The sequence below is a fragment of the Capricornis sumatraensis genome, chromosome 4, assembly GCF_032405125.1.
Source record: "Capricornis sumatraensis isolate serow.1 chromosome 4, serow.2, whole genome shotgun sequence".
Classification (NCBI taxonomy): domain Eukaryota; kingdom Metazoa; phylum Chordata; class Mammalia; order Artiodactyla; family Bovidae; genus Capricornis; species Capricornis sumatraensis.
The window spans coordinates 126,197,198-126,223,097 of record NC_091072.1 but is presented as its reverse complement, the minus strand read 5'-3'; the positions used below and the strand labels follow the sequence as shown (position 1 = coordinate 126,223,097).

General features: G+C 39.6%; 1 protein-coding gene across 2 annotated transcripts in view; it reads left to right on the top strand.

Moving 5' to 3' along the window:
* PPFIBP1 (PPFIA binding protein 1) overlaps nucleotides 1–25,900 on the top strand; it is a 197,717-nt gene that overhangs the window by 107,299 nt on the left and 64,518 nt on the right. For both annotated transcript variants that reach the window (XM_068971086.1, XM_068971087.1), the window contains exons 3-4: nucleotides 19,956–20,050; nucleotides 24,795–25,000. In XM_068971086.1, coding sequence (XP_068827187.1) covers nucleotides 19,987–20,050; nucleotides 24,795–25,000 — 270 coding nt within the window. In that variant the 5' untranslated portion in view covers nucleotides 19,956–19,986. The remainder of the gene's footprint in view (nucleotides 1–19,955; nucleotides 20,051–24,794; nucleotides 25,001–25,900) is intronic.

Here is a 25,900-nt window from a genome sequence, read left to right as displayed (position 1 = left end):
ACACGACTGAAGCTACTTAGCAGCAGCAGCAGCAGCAGCAGCATACCCATTTGAATGCAGAGTTCCAAAGAATAGCAAGGAGAGATAAGAAAGCCTTCCTCAGTGGTCAGTGCAGAGAAATAGAGAAAAACAATAGAATGGGAAAGACTAGAGATCTCTTCAAGAAAATCAGAGATACCAAGGGAACATTTCATGCAAAGATGGACTCAATAAAGGATAGAAATGGTATGGACCTAACAGAAGCAGAAGATATTAAGAAGAGGTGGCAATAATACACAGAAGAACTGTACAAAAAAGATCTTCATGACCCAGATAATCACGATGGTGTGATCATTCACCTAGAGCCAGACATCCTGGAATGTGAAGTCAAGTGGGCCTTAGGAAGCATCACTACGAACGAAGCTAGTGGAGGTGATAGAATTCCAGTTGAGCTAGTTCAAATCTTAAAACATGATGCTGTGAACGTACTGCACTCAATATGCCAGCAAATTTGGAAAACTCAGCAGTGTGCACAGAACTGGAAAAGGTCAGTTTTCATTCCAATCCCTAAAAATGGCTACAGTCCATGGGGTTACGAAGAATTGAACACAACTGAGCGACAAAGCGCAGCAAAGCGCAGTTAGTGCATGGCATTGTCGTCATCTCTAGCAACGTGGAAGGAGACCAGGGTCAACAGTCTTTGCTGACTGTGTGAAAGGCCCAAGTAATACTAAGATGAAGTAGAATATTATAAAGTTTCTACTAAATAAGAATATATATATATATATATATATATATGTAAAGATATCAGCCATCTTATCTCTCATTTACAGTGGTCTCCAACCTCTTTGGCACCAGGATCAGGTTATGTGGAAGACAGTTTTTCCACGGACTGGAAGGTGGGAGATGGTTTCAAGATGATTCAAGTGCATTACATTTATTGTGCACTTTATTTCTATTTTTATTATTACATCAGGTCCAGTTCAGATCATCAGGCATTAGATCCTGGAGGTTTGGGACCCCTGCTTTAAAAACAGGTTTCTACCCCAGAAGTTCTGTATCTGGCTGGTTTCTTTTTATTTACAGAATCTTGAGCTATTGACTTATCCCCAAGTAGAGAAAGGCCTGGGACAATGGTGAAGAGTCAGAGCTAGATCTGTAGCTTCTGAAGGGCAGGGAAGAATTTGAGAGTTCTTTTCTGAGTGCTGTTTTTAGGTCTAGAAGGGTTTTAAAATGTTTACTGGTTGAGCAGAAGGAAGCAGATGAATGCAAAAGACTGAAGATATGAGAATGAGGGAGTGAATGTGAAAAGGTTGGACTGTCATTGAGAACACGGTGGAGAGTTTTCCCATGACAGAGGAAACAAGCAAATGAGAGTATATAGAACAATGAGATAGAGGAGAGTGCCCTGGGATTCTCAGCAAGGTAGGATATGAGGGAATCTACTGAGATTAAGGGTAGAGAGGAATAGAAATAGATTAGGGGAGAGTCTGGTAGGAATTTTGAGAGACAGCCATTATGAGAAATGTGATAGGGCAGGAAATAGTGATGAATAAAGGATCACTGAGTAACATTAAGTGCCCTGCCGAGATTAGATAGCAGGCATTTGAAGTGAAGCCAACCTAGCTTCCTCTAACAGATCAGTAGAATGAAATCAAGACACAGCTGGGCATTTCATAAGGAGAAATACATTTTTAATGGTTTATCACTATTTGGCAGAAGGCAGGACTTGAAGGTATCCTGAGATTAAGACATTCAATACACATGGTTTAAACAGCAAAAATGTAAAAAGTATACTTTCACATATTAAAAAAATAGTTTAATACTTAATCAAATATACAAACACTATATATTTTATATTATGTAAAAATAGTATATTTTGTTGAATACATAGTAGAAAAGTATATTTTATATTTATAAAAGTATATTATTCCTTTGCTTTGTTTTTAAGCTCAATCACTATGTTAAGTAGAATGCCCTAGTTTGGGATTGCGTCTTGAAAATAAGACCAGTGCTGTAGTTGGCTAAGGAAAATGTATGTGTCTGGTAGGTGGACTCACCTAACCAGGTGCGTGAGATGGACTTTATTGGAAAGCAGAGGTAGCAGTTGGGGACAGTCACTGGAATGAAAGTTCCTCAGTGCCTAGAACAATTCCTGGTACATGATGGATGAATGACCAGTATCCTTTGAATAAGTGTATATATGTGTGTATGAATGAAAGGATGGATTAGCTGTGTCATTTTGAAGCAGTAGTTATACCAGATGAAGTATGGAGAATCTTGATTATATTGCTTATTTGGTTGCCCTACCCTAGGCATTCAACTTATACCTATACTGAAAGCAAGCTTTCAGAATCCCATTGAGACAGTTCAACATATTTTATTTGTTTCATTTTTCTTCTCTGTCTCCCCATTCCCTCTCTCCCAAAAGCTGTTGGATTGCCAGAACTTTTATTAAAATGAAAACAAAAATCTGGGTTGACTGTGATAATCTTGAGGGGTGAGATGGGTGGGTGGGGTGGAAGGGAGGTTCAAGAGAGAGAGGACATATGTATAGTCATGGCTGATTCATGTTGTTGTATGGCAGAAACCAACACAATATTGTAAAGCACTTATCCTCCAATTAAAAGTAAGTTAAAAAAAACTGTGCTGATGATCTAAAACATATTGCAGGCAAATTCCTTACAATGAGCCACCAGGGAAGCCAGAGTGAAGAAGAGCTCATCAAATCCTAAAAGCCCTAAGCTTGTCCTGAAAGCCATAGGGAGCTGCTGCAAGCCTCTGAGCTGTTTATCATACAGCCCCACCCTTGTTAGTGGTTGGCCAAACAAGTCCATTAATGTACTGTTCTGTAATATACAATACTCTATAGCACATTTGGTGGTGATTAATGAATAATTTCGTGTTGATGGATGTTTGATAGTGAATGATTGTTCATCTATTTATCAAATCTTTTTTGAATACAGGGCTTCCCTGTGGCTCAGCTAGTAAAGAATCTGCCTGTAGTGCCAGGACCTGGGTTTAATCCCTGGGTTGGGAAGATCCCCTGGAGAAGGGGAAGGCTACCCACTCCACTATTCTAGCCTGGAGAATTCCATGGACTGTATAGTCCATGAGGTCGCAAAGAGTCAGACACAACTGAGTGACTTTCATTCACTTCACTTTCACTTTTATAGAATATATGATCTGAGCTAAGCTTGGTATGGAAGCTTATTATTAAGAGCAGGACCTTCTTTTTAAAATAGTGTTTTATTTATTTATTGGCCATACTGTGTAGCATGCAGGATCTTAATTTCCTGGTCAGGGATCAGACCCATGTCCCCTGCAAGAAGAAGCATGAAGTCTTAACACCTGGACCTGCAAATAAGTCCCAGGACCTTAATTTTTAAAAAACTCCATCTGGCAGAAACAGCATTTCATGGACCTAATCAAGTGAGCCTAACTATCAAAGACATTTTTTTTTTTTTAGCCAAGTGCAGTGTCTGTCGAGATAACCAGTGGTCCATACGGTACCTGGTTGTAGAGGTTTAAAAACAAAAGAGTGTTAATGGGAGTGCTTGATGCTGAGGTGGGGGTTTTTCTTGGGTAATCTGCCATGATGCACAGCTTTCATATACAAGATCTGGCTATTTCATTAGGCTTTAGTGTAAAGGATGGTGGGAATGACTCTCCATGGATGATCATTTCATAGTTCTTGCTTCCTTCCTTTAGTAGATGGAAGGACTACTTGTCATGCTCAGTTTGGGAGCAACTGGTTCACCTCACTAAATGGCCATCCATCTCTTTATGGATTAGGCCACCGACTCGGGTCCTTTATTTCTCCTAAACACTCATCAAATTTTATTAGCTTTTCCATCAAAGTAAACACAAGATGTTAGGAAATTTGTTACCTTGTTAGAGTGTGTGTTACTTAGGTGTATACACTCCTTAGAACTCATCAAACTATGTAGTTAAGCCCTGTGCCTTTCACTTTATGTAAATTGCCCTTTGGGCTTCCCTAATGGCTCACTGCCTGCCAATGAAGGAGACACAGGTTTGACCCCTAGGTTGGGAAGATTTCCTGGAGAAGGAAATGCCAACCCACTCCAGTATTCTTGTCTTGGAAATCTCATGGACAGAGGAGCCTGGGGGGCTACCATCCATGGGGTCACATAAGAGTTGGACATGACTTAGTGATTAAACAACAACAACAAAATTCCCCTTCTTGGTTCCCCTCTCCCCACCTGGGCCTCAAATACCAAATACAGGAAACTGTCCTTCCTCAGGGCCTTCACACTGGCTATTGTTGCAACCTAGAAGTTCTTCCTATATATTCACATGAATTTCTCTTTGACCTCTTAAGGGCTTAGTTCAATATCATTCTGTCAGTGAGGTCTTCCCTGATTATCATATTAAAATAGTAGCTTCCTCTCAGTCTCTTTCTGCACAAAGAGCCAGCAGATTGTACAATTAAAATCATGGGCTCTGGTTTCAAATCTGTTTTCTAGCTGTATGACTCAGGTACCCTTTCTGTGCCTGTTTTACCACCTATAACATAGAGATGAGGGACCTCCCTTGTTGTCCATAGGTTAAGAATCTGCATCTCAGTGCAGGGGATGGAGGTTCAGTCCCTGATCGGGGAACTAAGATCCCACATGCCACGGTGCAGCTAAGCCCACATACCATAACTCGAGAAGCCTATATGCTGCAGCTACAAAAAGCCCTCATAATTGCAGTGAAGACCCCGCACAGCCAAACAGAGAAAAGAGAGATGAATATCATGTCAGAAGGGTTGTGAAAGATTAATGTATTCATACATTAAAAGCGTGTAAACCAGGTCCTGATATGCTGTAAGCTAGTGTGATCTTACCCGCTTTGTTTTACCCATATTTTTATCATCATCTGAGTTACTATAGAGTTCACCCACTTATTTGTTAATGGTTTCTTGCCATTAGAATGTATGCCTCATCAGAGCACCAACCTTTTATTTACTTTTTTTCTTTCTTTTTCTTTACTTCTGTACCCTCTTCCCTTAGAATAGTGCCTGATATATTATGGGTGTGTGAGTGCACGATCGTGTCTGACTCTTTGTGACCCCTGGACTGTAACCCGCCAGACTGCTCTGTCCATGGGATTCTCCAAGGCAAGAATGGTATGGTGGGTTGCCATTTCCTACTCCAAGGGATCTTCCTGACCCAGGGATCAAACCCTTATCTCCTGTGTCTCCTGCATTGGGAGGCAGATTCTTTACCACTGAGCCACCTGGAAAGCCCTCTGATATATTATACATTGTCAGTAAATATTGTTCTGTCAATGAGAAAATGTGCAAGTAGGAAAGGGGCTGGGGCAGAGGTCTGCTAACTTTTCCTGTAAAAGGGCCGGATGGTAAATATTTTAGGCTTTGTGTTTATAGCTGTTCAAATCTGCTGTTGTAGCATGAAAGCAGCCTAGAGGATTACAGAAACGAATGAGTGTGACTATGTTCAGGGAAATTTTATTTACAAAAACAGGCAGAGGGCCAGATTTGGCTTATGGGCTATAGTTTGCTAACCCGTGGGCTGGGAAATAAATTTTGGCTTTGCTTTTATTTATTTATTTGTTATCTATCTGTCTGCCCTAGGTCTTAGTTGCAGCACATGGAATCTTTATTTGTGGCATGTGGAGTCTAGTTCCCCGACCAGAGATCAAACCTGGGCCCCCTGAGTTGGGAGTGTTGCTTTCCTCATTTTCATCATCCCTCCCTTAATCAAATCTCCCATTGCAGCAATTAGTGCTAGTCACACAAACCTGAAGTATTAGTAATTTGAAAAGCATTATATTACCTCTTATTACATGGCTCAGTTCAGTTCAGTTGCTCAGTCATGACAAGCTCTTTGTGACCCCATGTACTGCAGCACACCAGGCTTCCCTGTCCATCACCAACTCCTGGAGCTGGCTCAAACTCATGTCCATTGAGTTGGTGATGCCATTCAACCGTCTCATCCTCTGTCGTCCCCTTCTTGTGCCTTCAATCTTCGATCAATTACTTGGCTCAGTCTTCATTAATTGTACACAGTTTCCATATGTCTTATTTTTTTTAAAACTTCTAATTTTGTATTGGGATAATCGCTTTTAACAGTGAGCAACAGTGTTAAGAATATATTTTATACTTTCAACTGTATAATTTCAGGGCTCTGGTTTTCCGTTTTTTTCCTACAACAGCTGGAGACATATCTGTACTGCTGATTATAGCTAGAGGCGTGTATGCTATAAAGGGAAAAAATGATGACATTCTATTTATCATACAGCTAAGAATGTAACTGCCACTCAGTTGAAATAGAAAAGCAATAGAAATTACCTATTAGACAAACAGTTTGGTTTTTAAAATTATTACAGTCTTGTTTCTGTATGAAAATATTCCCTAGCCCACAATTTTTACCACTCTTCCTGGTATGCTGGCAAGATTCTTCCACTTTAAAATTAAAAAAAAATTTTTTTGAGCCATGTTGTATGAAATGACAGTCTGTGAAATTTTAGTGAAAAATATAATAGCTTTTATTGCTTTATTAAAGCAGAGATGATCAGGATACATTCTTTGTGGCTGTGATGTTTTGTAATTAGACATGTGAGTGGTTCCTTACAGGTGTACATTGGAGATACTGTGAGTTCAGTTCCAAACCACTGCATTAGAGCAAATATCAAAATAAAGTGAGTCACAGGGAATTTTTTTGTCTCCCAGTGCATATGAAAATTATGTTTACACTGTACTGTAGTGTAGTAGACTATAGTCTTAAGTGTGCAAGAGCATTTTGTCTAAAAAAAAACAATGTACATACATTAAGAAGCACTTTTGCTAACAATGCTGTCATCTGAGCCTTCCAGCAAATCATCATGTTTGTACTGGTGGAGGGTCTTACCTCAGTGAGATGTTGGTGGGTGCTGACTCATCAGGTGGTCAATGGTAAAGGCCGGGGTGGCTGTGGCAATTTCTTAAAATACGACAGTAGCGAAGTTTGCCTCGTCCATTGTCTCTTCCTTCCATAAATGGTTTCTCTGTACCATGCAATGCTGTTTGATAGCATGTTAACCTCAGTAGAACCCTTTTTGAAATTGAAGTCAGTCCTCTCAAACCCTGCCACTGCTTTATCAACTCAGTTTATGTAATATATGTAATACTTTACTGTCACTTCAACAATATCCACAGCATCTTCACCAGGAGCAGATTCTGTCTCAAAAAGCCACTTATTTGCTCATCTATAAGAAGCAGCTCCTTATCTCTTCGTGTTTTATCATAAGATTGCAGCAATTTAATCATATCTTCAGGTTCCACTTCTGATTCTAGTTCTCTTGCGGTTTACCACCGCATCTGCAGTGACCTCCTGCACTCAGTTTGAATCCCTCAGAGGCATCCAGGAGGATTGGAATCAGCTTCTTCCAAACTCTTCTGAATGTTGATGTTTTGACCTCTTTCCATGAATTACGAATATTCTTAACCGCATCTAGAATGGTGAATATCTCCAGAGGTTTTCAATTTAGTTTGCCCAGATCCATCCCAGAAATCACTGTCTGTGGCAGCTTTAACCTTATGAAATGTGTTTCTTAAATAATAAGACTTGAAAGTCAAAATGACTCCTTGATGCGTGGGCTGCAGAATGGATGCTGTGTTATGGAAGCAACATTAATCTCATTGTACATCTCCATCAAAATTCTTGGGTGACCAGATGTGCTGTCAATGAATAGTAATATTTTGAAAGGAATCTTTTTCTCGAGAATGGCTGAAGAATGGATCTCAAGAATGAGCTTAGAATATTTGGTGCAATGTGCTGTAAATAAATGTGCTGTCCTCTAGACTTTGTTGTTCTATTGATAAAGCACAGGCAGAGCTGATTTAACATAATTCTGAAGGACCCTAGCATTTTCAGAATGGTAAATGATCAGTAGCCTCCACTTACAGTCACCAGCTGCTTTAGCTCCTAGAAAGAAAGTCTCTCTTCTGAAGCTTTGAAGCCAGGCGTTGGCTACTTTTCTCTATGAAAATCTTAAATGCCATCTTTTTCTAACTGTTTTTTCTAACTTTTTTTCAAAGCTGTTTCATCTTCATTAGTGTTGTGTAGTGTAGCCACTTTCATTAATGATCGGAGCTGGATCTTCTGGATAAAACTTGCTGCGGCTTCTACATCAGCACTTGCTGCTTCACCTTGCACTGGTATATTATAGAGAGGGCTTCTTTCCTTCAACCTCTGCTAGCTTCAGACTGAAATTCCGCAGCTTCCTCACCTCTCTCAGCCTTCGTAGAACTGTAGAGAGTTAGGACCTTGCTCTGGATCAGGCTTTGGCTTAAGGAAAGGTTGTGGCTGGTTTGGTCTTCTATCCAGACCACTGCAGCTTCCTCCGTATCAGTCAGCAATAGGGCTCTTTCACTTTCTTATCATTGGTGTGTATACTGAAGTAGCACTTTTAATTTCCTTCAGGAAGTTTTCCTTTGCTTTCACAACTTGGCTGTTTGTCACAAGAGGCCTCGCTTCCAGCTTATCATGGCTCTCAACATGCCTTCCTCACTGAGCTTAATCATTTCTTGCCTCTGACTTAAAGTGAGACGTGCGACTCTTCTTTTCATGAACATTTAGAGATCACTGTAGTTATTAACTGGCCTGATTCCCATTGTTGTGTCTTAGGAAATAGGGAGGCTCAAGGAGGAAAGAGAGATGGGAGAAAGGCCAGTCGGTGGAGCAGTCAGAATACACACAACATTGGTCAATTAAGTTTTCCATGTTACACAGATGCAGTTCGTGGTGCCCCAGAGCAAGTCTGATAGTAACGTCGCAGGTCACCATGAGAAGATTTGAAATATTGCTAGAATTACCAGAATGTTACACAGAGTCATGAAATGAGCAAGTGCTGTTGGAAAAATGATGCTGATAGACTTGCTCTTCGCAGAGGTGCCACAGACCTTCAGTTGGTAAAAAAACCCCAAAGTTGTTGCTCTCTGTGAAGCACAATAAAAGTGAAGCAAATTAAAGAGGCATGCCTGTGTATGACTGCCATTGATGTTACTTTAAGAGAAATGTGTTTTTTGTTTCACTTCTTCTGAATTTAGCCATATAGCATCGTTGTCAGTGCCAACACTTTTCTACTTTGCATTGAGTTATTTTAACCATTTGACGTGTATGGAACGAGAACAAACCTGAACTATTCTCCCTACTTGTTGCAGTCCTCTTGCCAATGCGTCACTCCTCCTGTCTGTGCTCTGCGGTGATAGTTCTTGTATAAAGTCCTGTGTGCACACCCGCTCCCCAGACCCCCACCCAGTGTGTCCTTCATAGCAGTGCTTCTCCAGCCATCTCTGGTGAAGATGAAAGTTGGTTTTTTTTTTTTTTCCCCTTATTTCCAGCCCATCATGGATTTTCTTTTTTTTTTTAATTCAATTTGAAAATAATCGGGCAGCAAAATTATCATGAAATTGGATATCACAGCAAGATGACGTTGCTATAAAATTTCTGAATACTTACTCTGAATTTCTGTACTTATAATAGACCAGTACAGTTGGTGAATTAGCACCAGTTCATAGACCATGTTTTACATACCACCACTTAAGAGAAAGAGGGGCTTCACTGGTGGCTCAGAAGGTAAAGAATCTGCCTGCAAAGAGAAAGAAGTAATTTTCAAATGTTTTTGACCCAGTGTAAGATATACTGTCTTATCTCATGATGCAGTACATATACACATATGTCCACATACACACACACACCCCACTGGAATGTCACTTCCCTAAAGGCAGAGTGATTTTTCTTTTTGGTTCTCTTTCCCACTATTCTGTTACTAGGCCATGCACATGATAGGCCTTCCATCATTTGTTACATTTGTATTTGTTACAGGCAGGTATATGTATAAAATGAAATCAAAAGTTTCACAAAATTATACTTTTACTTCTTGTGAGACATTTTGATGTCTTCTATTTTATTAAAATAAATGTTGATAAGACTAAACTTTTTCACTACCTTTTAATCTGAGGGTTTATAAAACACTTCTTCAGAGGCTGCTCACGTATAGGCACTTTGTCCATTCCCTCCCTTTTGGAGCTTTGAGTAGCTGTTACCCGTCCCTACCCTCCTCAGGAGTCTGAGTCTGGGTCTCACGTAACCCAGAGCTGCTTTGCTCTGAGCCAGCTGAGGCGAGGTTGGTAGACCTGGGTGGGAAAATAGGAGAGAGATGAGTCACCAGGTTATAAGACCTAAAATGAAGAGATTAGAGTGGGTGAAAAAATTAGAAGTTGAAACCTGCTCAGGCCCCAAAGTCCATCATACAGGAAATGAAGTTTATAGACGTAAAGGAATAGCATCATTCCACAGTAACACAGTAAACTTGGTTCATCTACCTCCTAAAAAGCATGAACATTTATTTTGTGAGATTGTAGTTAACAAGGGTGATAGTAGTGATCAAATTTATCAAGATTTATCTTAAAAGTTAAAGTGAGAAGATAGTTTTCTGGCCTATGCCGCTCAGAAGAAGCTCATGCTATTCCCCAAACCAGGGAGCATAGGAGCAAGACTAGTTATGACATGACAGTGTGCATGTTTGAGGGGCCCCTGGGCATGAGCGTTTGTGCTGCAAACATTTGATGCCCATCACTTGAGACACTGGGGTTGCAGAGACCAGGAATACAGTCTCTGTAATCAAGGGAGCTCACAGTGCAGTCACAGAGACAGATACTGTAAAATTAGGGCTCTTGTGAAGTCATCCTGGTAGGATGTTCCTGGTGGGCTCAAGAAGGCCTTGGAGGAAAGGATGCCTGAGCTGTCTTGAAAGTATGTGTCCCAGGGTTTAGAAGGGGTGGTGCAAGGAGAGAGGTGACAGTACAGAGGTAAGAGAGCAGGGTGTGTCCAGAGCAGGGTATGTTGTGCAGAGAGACAGGCAGGGGTGGGTGTCCTGCAGGTGGTATATAATGTGGACGAGAAGTGAATGAGAGGTCAAGGTTGATGGTCCTAGTCAGGGCATAATAGCTATTTGATAAGCACCTGTTAAATGAATGAGAAGTATACTTGGGTTTTAGACTTAAATCTCTCTTCTTGAGTGACATTGGGCAAATCCATAATTTTGTGCAGTCATCATATAATGGTAGAGTGATGAGATGGTTAGATAGCATCGTCAACTCAATGGACACAAATTTGAGCAAACTCCAGAAGATAGTGGAGGACTGAGGAATCTGGCGGGCTACAATCCACGGGGTGGAAAGAGTCAAAAATGACTGAGTGACTGAACAACAGCAGCCGCAGCAGAGAGAAATAGGGCATTCTTTCAGTTTATCACAAGATCTTCCAATTTACTGGCATCTAATACACATTAGTCTTTCAAATAGCAGCAACATCCTTTTATGCAAGAAGTGAGGGAGAGGGTGGGATGATTTTGGAGAATGGCATTCTATCATGTAAGAATTCAATCGCCAGTCTATGTCTGACGCAGGATACAGCATGCTTGGGGCTGGTGCATGGGGATGACCCACAGAGATGTTATGGGAAGGGAGGTGGGAGGGGGGTTCATGTTTGGGAACACATGTAAGAATTAAAGATTTTAAAATAAAAAAAAAAAGAACAATATCATCAGTATGAAAAAAAAAAGATCTTGGCTTATTGTAATGAACTTTTGAAATCATCTGCCTTCTTGTTATCATTCCTAAATATTGGTAGCAAAGAGCCAAAACGTTCATTTCCTTTTATTTTGTCCTGTTTTCCTTGCTGCTTTGTTTGTTTGAATACTTAACCATTTTTTATGGCTCTTCATTTTAGTGAGCACGAAAGTAATCTTTTTCTAACACACAGTCATGAACATGCCCTCTTTTGTGCTTTGCCTTACATCTCTCTGTGAGAGGCTATTCCATTTTCTGAGTGTGCGTTTGTGTTTATGCAGGTGGTTAACATAACATGTACTTTCTTATTTGATTTGTAAATATTTGGTGAGCTCTTGATATGCTTGAGGTTATGCTAGAAAAATAAAATATTTAAGCCAATTATATCAGGGTCAAGAGTGTTTGAAAATCCTATTGTCTGAAGACATGGGTAAAAAAGTTTAAATATTTTATTATGGAAATTCTCAAATATATGAAAATGTAGATAAAATAGTATAGTGTTACCCCTATGTACTTATCACCCATCTTCAACAATTTTCAAATCATGACTAATCTTGTGTCATGTATATCTCTACCCTTTCTTCCCTTCTTTTTGTTTTATTTATTTATTTTAGTTTTATCCTAATTTTTTGGTTGTGCTGTGCAGCATATGGGATCTTAGTTCCCCAACGAGGGATCAAACCCGTACCCCCTGCATTGGGAGTACAGAGTCTTACCATTGGACCACTAAGGAAGTGTCCTCCTTCGTTATTTTAAAGCAAATTCCAGATGTCATATCATTTCATCCATGAATATTTGGTCATCCCTAATATGCCATAAACACTAAAATAATTCCTTAATATCACCAAATACACGATGTTCATATTTCCAGTTCTGCCATCAATATTATACTTATTTTTACAGTTTGATCAGACTTTTTACATGTGTGTTATAACATCGATATCAACCCCACTGCCAACATCCCTGCTGTTTTCAGCACTTTTCCTGCCCCTCAACCCCCACTCCTTACTGTGCTGCCCTTTTCAGTTGATTCTGAATTCATTTTCTAGGGATGTTAGAGCAGACCAGAGGTGAAAGGATTTGGGCTAATAATACTGTGTGGAGGGGGAAATATGTGATACATAGCAGAGAACCAGAAAGCGAGGATTCTATAAGAATCTTTAAAGTTGTAGGCATAACAACTTAGTAGTTGAAGTTTAAAGGGAGAGATTTTACTGGTTAAAACCTGAATTGCCTCTTCAGAGCTGTTATTTTTTAGATCAAAAGTAGAAGCCGGAGGTGGGGAGAGGAGCTCTGCCCTTGTTTACCTTGGTAGCCTGTTCCCAAGCCCTCTGGGTGGGGCTTGGTGTTCCAGGAGGAAAGAGGACTGCTTGTGCTCTAGCACAGTGACGGAGTGGGCATCAGAATCACGTGGCAGCTCATACAAACCTTGCTCCTAGAATTCGGATTCAGTGGATCTTGGCCAAGGATTTACATCTGAACTAGCTCACGGGTGATGCTGTGCCACTGCTGGGCAGTCCCCACACTTTGAGAAGCACTCAGCAATCCTTCCTAGTCCAGTTTTTAAGACATTTCTTTGCTAAGATTGTATTGCTGCCTGCATGGGAAATCATCTTGCAATTGACTGACATCCCTCATGAGCATCTTGGGGGAAAAAAATTGATGAGAGATCTTGGGTAATTTACATGAAACTATATTGTTTTCATAATGGCCACGTATAATAACATGGTGCTCCACCAGCCTAGTTGAATGTGTGTAAACATTCTCTCATTCACTGAAGGGATTTCTTTTACGTGTCCTTAGTATCTGTCTCTGGGTGGGGAATTCATAGTTCTCTTTCAAACTTTAAGGGAAGCTGAGAAAGTTAGGACAAATGTCATTCTCACCAAAGTTTAGAAACAGATTCTGTAGTTTTCTTACAGTCTTTCTTTCATACTTCACGGAGAGACTGGGCAGCTCTTCCGACCTAGAACACCAGTTAGTCAACAACCCTGTAAAAGTTGTGGTTTTCTGCCAACCTTTAAGCCACCACACTCATCGCTGGAACTTTCCCTGATATTTTACCGTACTCAAATCTGCTCTAAATGGGTCCTGACCAAGCTTGAAATACACCCAAAATATTTCTTCATTGGTAGTCCTTTACCATTACTGTAAAATATGAATGTTACCTCCAGGAGCTTGCTTTTCCAAGACTTTCTGAACTTCTTTTCATTAAACCGTTAGAATAGGAAACCACTAGACTGAGGTCTCCTTAAAGCGGAACTGATCTCTATTTACATCAGTTCAGTTCAGTTCAGTCTCTCAGTCGTGTCCAGCTGTTTGCGACCCCATGAATCGCAGCACGCCAGGCCTCCCTGTCCATCACCAACTCCCAGAGTTCATTCAGACTCACGTCCATCGAGTCAGTGATGCCATCCAGCCATAGTAAAGGCTTTCTTCAGTTTGAACTATGACCTTGTACCCAAACCACACTCCTTTGTTGTTGGTAGTTGTATTTTCTGGTGCCTTTTCTGTCAACAGGTCATTCAAATAAGTGTATATTAGCTATTTAGAATCCAGAAATAATTTTGGTATTGTGTGGGAATTATTAGATGGTAAAGTTTTTATTTTCTAAGTGGTTTTGTGTGTCCAAAAGATGACAACAGGTTTCTAGGTAAGGAAAGAGTCCAAACATAGGAAGCTGGATATTCTGAGTTTAATTTTAGACCTCAGGTGCATATAATTGGATTATTCATTATTCTTTATTCATGATATATTATCATATAAGGCCTGCATATCCTACTTACATTCATTCATTTATTTGGTTCATTTTAAAATGTTGTTTCAAAAAAATAAAAATATTGTTTCATTTCTAATTTCTAACAGCCATCTTCAACCCTAATTTTAAAAATTTGAGGTGAAGCTTACATACAGTGAAATGAACACATCTTAAATGTACAGTTTGATGAGTTTTGACAAATGTATAAGCTTGTATATATCCATCAAGATATTGAACAGAAAGTCCCCAGAATTTCCTTGAATCATTCACCACTTCCTGCAAGAAACTATTGTTCTACTTTCTATCACCATAGATTAACTATTTGGAATTTTACATAAAAGGAATCACACGATGCATAGTCATTTATGTCTGACTTCTTTTGCTCCAGGTAATCTTATATTTATTAGTCTTTTTCACTGTGGAGGAATAATCCATTGTATTAAGTATGTGAAGATGCCCTGGGGAATCTTCCTCTCAGAAATGTTTCTGAGAATGTAGGAAAATTTTGCTATAGCATGAGATTTTCTGAGGCCTCTTGTTTAAGTTTTCTATTTTTTAAAATAGTTTGACTCAGGCATAAACATTGACATAACTTTATTAACACAGATGCTCGTGAAGTTAGGTGGCCACTAAAATAGCTCAAGCGTGGACAAGTCAGACTTTTAATAAATATGGAAGCTCTGTTCTTAACATTAGTGCTTTACCACTTTTGGTTGCTGTTCTTACTCCTCTGTATAATCCTTTAATTTCTGTTTGGAATTTATTGAGACTTATTTTGTGGCCTTGCATACACGCATGGCCTGGCTTAGTGTGTATAACATGTGGGTTGAAAAGAATATGTTCTGCATTTGGATGTTTTGTTTTATAAATTGATTTAGGTCAAGATGGGTGATAGTATCGCTAAAGTCTGTATTATTACCTGATTTGTTTTCCTACCTTGTCTGTCATTCCCAAAGAAGGTTGAAAAGGAGGAACAAATGAAAGGTGGGATAAACAGAGAAAAAATGGCAGGACAGTAGATTTATATCCAACTATATTGACTATTAAATATAAATGGACTGAATTTGTATTATTCTCCCTTAGTTGTGTCAGTTTTTGCTTCATGTTATTTGAAGCTCTGTTATTAGTTGCAGAAACATTTGTGATAAATTGACTCTTATCATTATAAAAATCCCTCTTTCTAGTGATACTTGATTGAAAGTCACTTTTCACATATTAATATGGCTAATCCTCCTTCCCCAGGCTTATTTACTATGTGTGCAATATCTTATTTTTCATTCTTATATTTTATATGTCTTTGCATTTAACTAGTCTGACAATCTTGGGCTTTTATTAAAAGTTTATTCCATTTACATTTAATGTAATGGTAAATTATATGATTGAGTTTAAGTTTATCACTTGCCATTTGATTTCTTTTTCTCCCATCAGTTCATTGTTTCACCTTGACTTCCTTCTTTTAGATTAATTGAGGATTTTATTAACATTCTATCTCATCAACTCAACTGGCTTTTTACTTTGTCTTTGTACAGTTTGGATGGATTATATTATATATTCTTATCACAGCCTGATGTGAATTGGTATTGAACATCTTTGTGCATAATGTAAGAACTTTACCCTCTTCCATCCATTGAGCCAGTAAGATTGTGATTTCCTTCATAAGCCCTAATCACTTTGCATCATGTGGACGGGGGAGTGCCTACAAGTGAAAAGATGTATGAATGTGAACCTCACTTGTCATGTATGGTTACCTTTACTCAAGAGCTAAATCCCCCATAGTTTCTACCTGTTTTTGTTTTCATTTTAGCCCATTTTGCATTCCCATTACCATTCTGTTAGAGAGTCTGTGAATTCACATCCTTGTACAGTACTTAGTACTGTCCATTGTTTTGCCAACGGACTGAATATAAAATGATACCACATTGCTATCTTAAATTCTTTGAGTATTGATAACATTAAGCATCTCTTCATATTTTATATTGGTGAAAATGTTTCCCTTTTGTTATATGTCTATTCATGTCTTTACCTGTCCTGTTTTTAAATCAATTTGTAGTGATTTTATACTTGGAAACCACTGAACTACCACCTATATTGAACTAAATTTAAAGAAGTCTTTGATCTTTGAATCTGTCATTCTTCCTGACAACTCGATTTAATTTGTGTGCCTGTGTGTGCTCAGTCTTTCAGTCATGTAGAATTCTTTGAGACTCCATGGACTGTAGCCTGTCAGGCTCCTTTGTCCATGGAGTTTTCCAAACAAGAATCCTGGGGTAGGCTGCCATTTCCTCCTCCAGGGAATCTTCCACACCCAGGGATAGAACCTGTATCTCTTGTGTCTCCTGCATTGGCAGGCAGGTTCCTTTACCACTGAGCCATCAGGGACCTCTCCAAATTCCTGACCGCTTGACTCCCTGAGGATAACTGCTCAAATTTCCTCCCTTAGCACCTACCACCTTTGCCATATTATGTACATATTTATTAATTGTGTTTACTGTCTTGTCTTTTCCTTATTATTACATGAAGGCTGCTATGTGATAGGTATAGAGATTGAGAGTAAGCATCTATAAACTTCTGTAGCACTTTAATGTTTACATCATATTATATTAAACAAAGACTTGGTCTCTAATAAACTGGAAATTTTTTTTTTTAATTGGTTCTTCTCCAACGTTTTAAAAAGCATCACCTAGGTTCTCATACCTCCATGTCTTAGCATTTGAAAGGTTCACTGGAACAGAGAAGAAATAGATAACTACCTGTCTTTCTTGAAAAAGTGTTCTTGCTCTACACAAATTGCAGTTACCTGCAAAGATTTAGTGGGGTGATGAGAGCTTTTCTAATGTGAGCATAATTTTATTTTATTGATATTTCCCATGTTTATAGCTGAGCCTGGCATGTATCTGTCTGTCTCTCTTATTTATAAACACACACACAAATACAGGTAGATAGAGAGCATCTATCTAAAGCTCTTTGAAGTTCAACTTTAAAATGAAAGGAAATGTAGGCTACTTAATTATGTGAAATTCAAGGACCATATACTCTTTGGCTTAATCCTTCATGTCTCTTGAGTATTTAAGGCTGAAGTGTGATCATTAAATTTCTGCCCTACCTCTCTGGACTGTGCACTAGCTAAATGTGGTATTAGATTTTTGAGAACGCCTAGGTTTATAACCTAACTTATTATCCCCTTGATTTCTGGGTGACTGTAAATGCATGCCTTGGGTGTTTTTGTGCTGTAGTATTTATACATAAAATGATAGTGATATTTTATACCTTCTGAAGGGAGTAAATTCTGGGAAATTCTTCGTTATTGTTCAGTCACCAAGTCACGTCCAACTCTTTGCAACCCCATGGATCATACCACACCAGGCTCCCCTGTCCTCCACTATCTCCTGGAGTTTGCACAAATTCATGTCCATTGAGTTGGTGATGCTAGCTAATGGTCTCATCCTCTGCCACCCTCTTCTCCTTTTGCCTTCAATCTTTCCTAACCTCAAAGTCTTTTCCAGTGTGTTGGCTCTTTGCATCAGGTGGCCAAAGTATTGGAGCTTCAGCTTCAGTATCAGTCCTTCCAGTGAATATTCAGAGTTGATTTCTTTTAGGATTGACTGGTTTGGTCTTCTTGCTGTCCAAGGGACTCTCAAGAGTCTTCTCCAGGAACAGTTCGAAAGCATCGGTTCTTCAGTGCTCAGCCATCATTATGGTCCAGTTCTCACATCCATGACTACTGGAAAAATCATAGCTTTGACTGTGAAGCTTTGTCAGCAAGGTGATGTCTCTGCTTTTTAATACTCTGTCTAGGTTTGTCATAGCTTTTCTTCCAAGCATCTTTAGCAAGCATCTTTAGCAAGCATCTTTTAATTTCAAGGCTGTGAGTCCACAGTGAGTTTGGAACCTAAAAAAAACAAAATCTCCCACTGTTTCTACTTTTTGCCCTTCTATTTGTCATGAAGTGATGGGACCGGATGTCATGATCTTTGTTTTTTTTAAATGTTGAGTTTCAAGTCAGCTTTTTACTTTTCCTCTTTTCCTTTTTCACCCTCATAAAGAGGCTCTTGAGTTCCTCTTTAATTTCTGCCACTAAAGTAGTATTATCTGAATATCTGAGGCTGTTGATATTTCTTCCACCAGTCTTGATTCCAGCTTGTGATCGATTCACCCCAGCATTTCAGATGATGTACTCTGTATAGAAGTTAAATAAGCAGAGTGACAGTATACAACCTTGTCATACTACTTTCCCAATTTTAAACCAGTCAGTTGTTTCATGTCCATTTCTAACTGTTGCTGCTTGATCCACATACAGGTTTCTCAGGAGACAAGAAGGTGGTCTGGTAGTCCCATTTCTTTAAGAATTCTCCAGTTTGTTGTGATCCACATAGCCAGAGACTTTAACCTTTGAAATTCTTAGATGAAATATATGAAAACTATCCAATCAGAGTAAGATTTCACAATGATTAATGGCATTTTATGAGAGTGAACGCATAATAGAGAATTGATCTAAGCAGCTGTTTATCAGAGCTGTAAATATGTTTGTAAAAATAAAGTGGTAAGACCTAGGTTGCTTGGAAACAGAGGGCAAAGTTTTCTGTTAAGCAGCATATGCTTTATTTCCCAGATGTTTGTTCTACCACAGTAACTGCTAAGTAGCAGGAGCTGTATTTGAGTGTGTTGGGAGAATTTATTTGGATGATTAGCTGGTACCTGAAATGTATTAATTAATATTGAAAATCATATAATTTGCCATTTTTCCTGTTAATGGCCAAATTTTTTGCAAGAATAATTTTAAATTATTTTTTTAGCTGGTAAAAGAGTGAGTAGTTTGTGACACAGTTTCAGCCTAACTCTATTTTTCAGATAGGATTAGAGAAACAAAAATTTAATATTACAGTGGAAATCAGATAGACCTAGTTCAAAAACTGGTCTTTGTAAACTTGTTTTTGTTGTATTTACTTGCAGTCTTTATAGGCAAAGATCATTATGAAATGAAGAGGGATTTGTGCATTTAATAGGGTTTCTCTCATGACTAAGGATTATGGGAAATTTATATTAATGTCTGGGACTCAATACAGGATATACACTCATAGGCACTCAATACAGGATAGCCATTGTCACAGTGCAAAATGCCAGTAGGTGTGTGTGTCCTTGTTATGTATGTTCCGAATCATTTTCTTAGACAAATCTCATCGTAATTCCTTATTGAGGAAAAAAATAAAACTAAAGGCAAAATTGACAGAGCAGAATTGGGTGAAGCCAGTGTAGATAGAACCAAGTCTCATCTATCTAGCATCCCTCATGGCCCTGGGCAGGGTTCCACAGCCACCTCTGTTGCCCTCACAGAGACCTAGAGCTCTCCAGAGTACAGCATGGAAACCGTCCTACTGGAGTTTAAACACTGTGGGTGCAAGAACTGAATCATACTTACTTTATTAACTGATCAGGCATAGCATGAGATCCAGCGGTGGAGCAGGCACACGATGACTGGTCATAGTTTATTAAATGGTTCATTTAATTCAGCTCTGATACTTCACAGATTCTCTGTATGTCACTGCTAGGTGGAGTTACAGTTTAATGTTGAAGTATCAAACCCACCAGGAAGCATATATCATTTGAAGGATGTAATGATAAACATCATTGTTTTTTCAGATCTAGGTTCGAATTTGCCCTTGACAACAAGATGATGAGTGATGCAAGTGACATGTTGGCTGCAGCGCTGGAGCAGATGGATGGGATTATAGCAGGTAATCTGCATCCTCTAAAAGATGCAGTCATGGCATTTACTTGGCTCTCTTGGCGTTTTTTATTGCAACTCTTTTATTACCTCTCCACTTTGATATTTTCATTTATTGGCTTTCTCCAGTGCCATGGTTTCAGTCTTTGCCCTTCTTCCCCAATTTCTGCCAGAATTATTCTTATATTTTGTTTTAAAATGTCAAAAAATTCTGGTACCTTCCTGGGCTTCCAAACCAGAGTAAAGGTGACTCTGGTCCACATGGTCTGTGGACTGCATTTGGAGGGAGGGATTAGTGCTCTACCCAATATTCAGGAATGTTCTCATCTTTTCCCTTAAGTTTAACATTCACTTTCCCAGCAATGAGTCTCACATCTGTTTATTTTTCCAATTCTTTGCTAAGCTTCAGGACCTTATCTCTACCAGCCAACCAGATAACCCCCTGCAATGTCTTATTATAGATGCATCTTGTCATCATTTAAAACATTGAGCTCACCATCTTTTCTCAGAAGCCCCTCTAGTTGTGTTTTTTTTTTTTTTAATTGGAGGCTAATTACTTTACAGTATTGTAGTGGTTTTTGCCATACATTGACATGAATCAGCCATGGGTGTATCCCATCCTGAGCCCCTCTCCCACCTCCCTTCCCATCCCATCCCTAAGGGTCATCCCAGTGCACCAGCCCTGGGCACCCTGTCTCATGCATGGAATCTGGACTGGCGATCTGTTTCACATATGGTGTCTTTTTCTTGGCTAATCTCATAGTCCTCCCTCTATACACTTTCATAAACAGTTTAAATCATTCTAGACATGACCCTTATGTTCCCCCACTTAGTCAAATTCTGTCAGTTCTGCCTCCTACCAAATGCTCCCAGTCCCTTTTTTCCTCTCTAAAATCTGTTGTGTTTGTGCTACCGTTGTCCTGCTCTATCTAAATAACCCTCCCACTTGATGTCCTTGGCACACTTGCTTTCCTGCTCTAGTCTACCCTTTTCCCAGACCACCAGAATCTTTTTTTCTGAAATGCCAGTCTCGGCAATGGAGACGCAGACATAAAGAACGGACTTGTGAACACAAGGAGGGAAGGCGAGGGTGGGATGAATTGAGAGAGTAGCCCTGAAACACATACATTATCATATGTAAAACAGATAGCCAGTGGGAATTTGCGGAATGGCTAATTCATTCAATTTGGTGCTCAAATCTGGTGAGCTCAAATCTGGTGCTCTGTGACAACCTAGGAGGATGGGAGGTGGGAAGGAGGTTCAAGAGGAAGAGGACATATGTATACCTATGATTCATGTTGGTGTATGGCAGAAACCAGCACAGTATTGTAAAGTAATTATCCTCCAATTAAAAATAAATTAAAAAATAAATGATCATCCTTTTTAAGAATCTTTAGCAATTTTCTGTTGCAGAAGCTGAGCAAAAGAAGTAGACTATTATCTCCTTGTGTTCTCATCATGGTGAGGGGACTGACTCGTAGATGAGCCCCTTCATCCCCCAGCAGATGCCTCAGGAGTAGTGCGACCTGAGCTCCTCTGTCTTCCATGGGCTTCCCTAGTAGCTCAGTAGGTAGAGATTCTGCTTACAGTGCAGGAGATCCGGGTTCGATCCCTGGGTTGGGAAGATCCCCTGGAGCAGGAAACGACAACCCACCCCAGTATTCTTGCCTGGAAAATCCCATGGACAGAGGAGCCTGGCAGGCTATAGTCCATGGGGTTGCAAGAGTCGGACATGACTTAGTGACTAAACCACCACCAAACCAAGCTCTCCTGTAACATTTTGTGTCTTGTCTCAAGAAAAGGACTTTCATGTATTTGGGAATGAACCAGTTACAACAAGGATATGTCTGAATGGGTTGGCCTGCATGCACCTGGTGGTCAGGGTCCTGTTACAGTTGGCCTTGACCAGTGACCAGGGTCAGGATATAGTTGTCCTGGCCCCAACTGCTTCTCTTTTCTGGTCACAAATTGGACCCACTCGACTTTGGTAGTTTGGAGAAACCAAAGGTGTTTTCCTCTTCGGAAGGTTCTTCTCTTCAGGGAAGCGACCTGCATGGTCTCTTTATTATACTTCTATGTCTTGGAGACCTTCTTTCAATTTGACCTCCTTTGTAGATCAGACCACATTTTGAATAATGTATTCAGTTCTTAGAATATTATTTTCACAGTGTCATTGGCAAACTAAAACTTATCTAGAGAATGTGCATGAAGGTGAAGAGTTTAACAAACTAAGGAACTGGTTGTTTAATCTAGGAAAGTGTATTCTTGCTTGGGGAATGATACATGCTTTTATTTTTTTAATTCTTGAAAAAAATTTCTGTTTTAATTGCCTTTTTGAAAATGGAAATATAGTTGATTTACAGTGGTATGTTAGTTTCAGGTATACAATGAAGTATTTCAGTTACATGTACATATACTTGCTTTTTCGGATTCATTTCCATTATAGGTTTTTATAAGATATTGAATATAGTTCCCTGTGCTCTACAGTGGGTCCTTGTGTTTGAGTCACTCAGTCATGTCCAGCTCTTGGGGGGCAGCAGGGACTGTAGCCCACCAGTCTCCTTATCCATGGAGTTTTCCAAGCAAGAATACTGGAGTGGGCTGCCATTTCCCTCTCCAGGGGATCTTCCCGACCCAGGGATTGAACCCTCATCTCTTGCATCTGCTGCATTGCAGGCAGATTCTTAACCACTGAGCCATCAGGGAAGCCCCATTTTCTATGATATATGCTTTTAAATAATTTAAGGACTGTTATATGAGAAAGAGAATGGATTTACTCTGTCACAATTTCAGAAAATATAACAACTAGAACCAATTTTAGGTTCTTCTCAGGGATTATATACAACCTTACCTCTCATCAGGAAGTGATATTTCTGAGGGATTACATGTTACGCATTCCACTAGATTGTGTCCTTGATCCCTCAGTCCCAGCAGGGCCTCGGGAGCAATACTAGAGTCATTAAGACAACAAAATTCCCCAGCTCTCACCTCACACTAAGTCAGTCAGAGCTTTGTGGGTAGGATCTGGATTCATATTTTCAAATTACCATCAGTATTTCTCCAACTGAGGTAAAGAGGGAGAAGAGGAGACCTGAGAGCAAACATTTGGGACTTTTCTAAATACACACCTCTCCCCTCTTCCCACTTTGTTTTGTGTTGAAGACTGAACAGAACAGAGGGTTGCCATGGGCTCACATGTATTTCAAATCATTGCATTGTATGATCCTAATACTTAAAGCTGCTGGAATATAGGACGTTATAACGTCCGGGTTTTGCTGCTTTTCTGTTCTTCCCTCCTCCTGACTTGCTCACCTCTTTTTTTTCTGAGTTCTCATCTCAGCTGTGCAGGGTTTCCTGAGGAGGCTGATTTACATGGTTATGTGGCTCCATTAGCATTCATCACTATACCTGTCAGTGGCTACCATTATCACAGTTTGACAGATACTTGATCCAAATCTTGTGGTCCACTATCAGGGACGTCAATGGAATGAAACAGCTGAAAGAGAATTCCTTTCCCCATTGTTAGAACTGATCAAGCCCTGTGGCCAACTGGAGAGAGAACTTACACGTTGGCTCACAGGTCTCATCCAGCTGTAAGACCTTTGGATTTGTGAGAAATGAAGTGAAAGTCGCTCAGTCATGTCCAGCTCTTTGTGACCCCGTGGACTACACAGTCCATAGAATTTTCCAGGCCAGAATACTGGTGGGTAGCCTTTCCCTTCTCCAGAAGATCTTCCCAACCAAGGGATCAAACCCAGGTCTCCCGCATTGCAGGCAGATTCTTTACCGGCTGAGCTACAAGGGAAACCTGGATTTGTGAGGTGATGGCCTAAATATCATAGTTGTTGAAATTTAAGTGTAAAGTTAATATGTATATTTGATGCTAAGTTTGATAGACCAGAAAATAAAAATCAAAGAGATGTAGAAGTGTCTATGGGTACTTTCAGAATGCACTGTGAGTCAGTGTATGTATTTAAGTAGTAGAGTGTTCTGTAAAAGTAATAGAAAACAAAAATGGCTTTAAAACTATGTTTGGAAGCTAACATTAGCAAGAGCATTTGATGCTAGGCTGCAAACAAAATTGTGGGGGAAAGTGTTTATCCACACATGCTCCCTTGTACATATACAATGTACATGTGTAAGTTATTGAACTTCAGACATTAAATTCTAGGCAGTTAACTGGCTAGGCAGTAAGCTGGCTCTCTTACTTTGGAAATTATGCTATGCAATTTTTACCTCAATATGCAACTTCTTTCTAGGGGAATTTAAAAACTTTATGCTTTCTAATTTTTATTTTGGGGAATGCATGGCTCCACACAAACTGATCTGCTCTCTTCTTAGCCTGTGTTTCTTGAGGTCAGCACATCTTATACCAAGACCCATCCTACTCTTACTATGCCACACAGCTGGCCTCCCTGTTAAGTGTTTGACCACTGATATTTAGGAAATGGCAACCCACTCCAGTTTTCTTGCCTGGAAAATCCCTTGACAGGAGGAGCTTGGTGGGGTGCAGTCCACAGGGTCGCAAAGAGTTGGACACAATGACTAAACAACAACAATCTCTCATCAATTATGTAATATTTATTTTTTCACCAAATGACTATCCTTTGGAGAGATTTACGTGATTGAAGTCTCTTTTCCCTAATCCTTGTTTGGTCATTCCTCACTGTGACTAGACTTGCTTGTCACCTTCACCTTTGGTATATTATCCAGCATAAATCCCATTGCTCTATGATTTTTTTTTTTAAACCTAGGTTCTAAGGCCCTGGAATATTCCAATGGGATTTTCGATTGCCAGTCCCCCACCTCCCCATTCATGGGAAGCTTGCGAGCCCTGCACCTTGTGGAAGACCTGCGCGGGTTGCTGGAGATGATGGAAGCGGACGAGAAGGAAGGCTTGAGGTGCCAGATCCCGGACTCTACAGCGGAAACACTCATCGAGTGGCTCCAGAGTCAAATGGTAGATATCTGCTTGTTACCAGCCCCACACCGTGAATCTTCCATTGCTTAGGCCAAAACTTAGAACATAAAGTAGCTGATCAGAACAGGAATAAAACAGCTACAGGGTGACAAGTTTGCCCCGACTTTATCCATTAAGAGATTCTGATTTCCTTTTGACTCTAAAAATCGTTTTTTTAAGTATTTATTTCATTCCAGTTTAAATACTTGTTACATGGGAGATATTCCTGCCTCATTTAACATAAATCCCGTTTTATTTTGTAACTATCATAGTGTCCTTGCACATAATTCACATTTATATAGTTTATAATTTAATAGAGTTTTATGCTTAAAAAAAAAATCATTTTTTTAAAAATTGCTGTTAGTATACATTTCCTGTGTTGCCAGCTGGTCACCTGATTTTGCCCATAAAGGTGGACTAGCATTTGAACTGTGCTTGAATGATCTGCTGTGGCTCAAAACAAATAGTCCTGTGAGGAAAGAGTTTTGCACTTAATAGATGCTTTACTGGTAATACTGGGAAGTTTATTTGAAAAGAGCCAGTATCGATTCAAAATAGGGAGTACAGTGAATTGTTCAGTTGCTCAGTCGTGTCTGACTCTGCGACCCCATGGACTGCAGCACAATCAGTGAAAAGATACTTCTAATAGCAAGAGAGGTTGGTAGCAGTATGTGGTATCAAGTGCCATCTAGTGGTTGTGACAGTCATTTCGATTCCAGTACATGAGTTAATCTGTGGATTGGGCTCTGAATGGTGTTTAGTCACTGAACAATGAGCCTCTTTCTAGGCATCCTTCTCGAAAACTGATTGCATGGCAGATCTGCCCTTTCCCTAAAAACAATGCTAAATGCTGTTTTAGTGTGTGTTAAACACAGAAAATCCACAGAATGTCACAAAAAT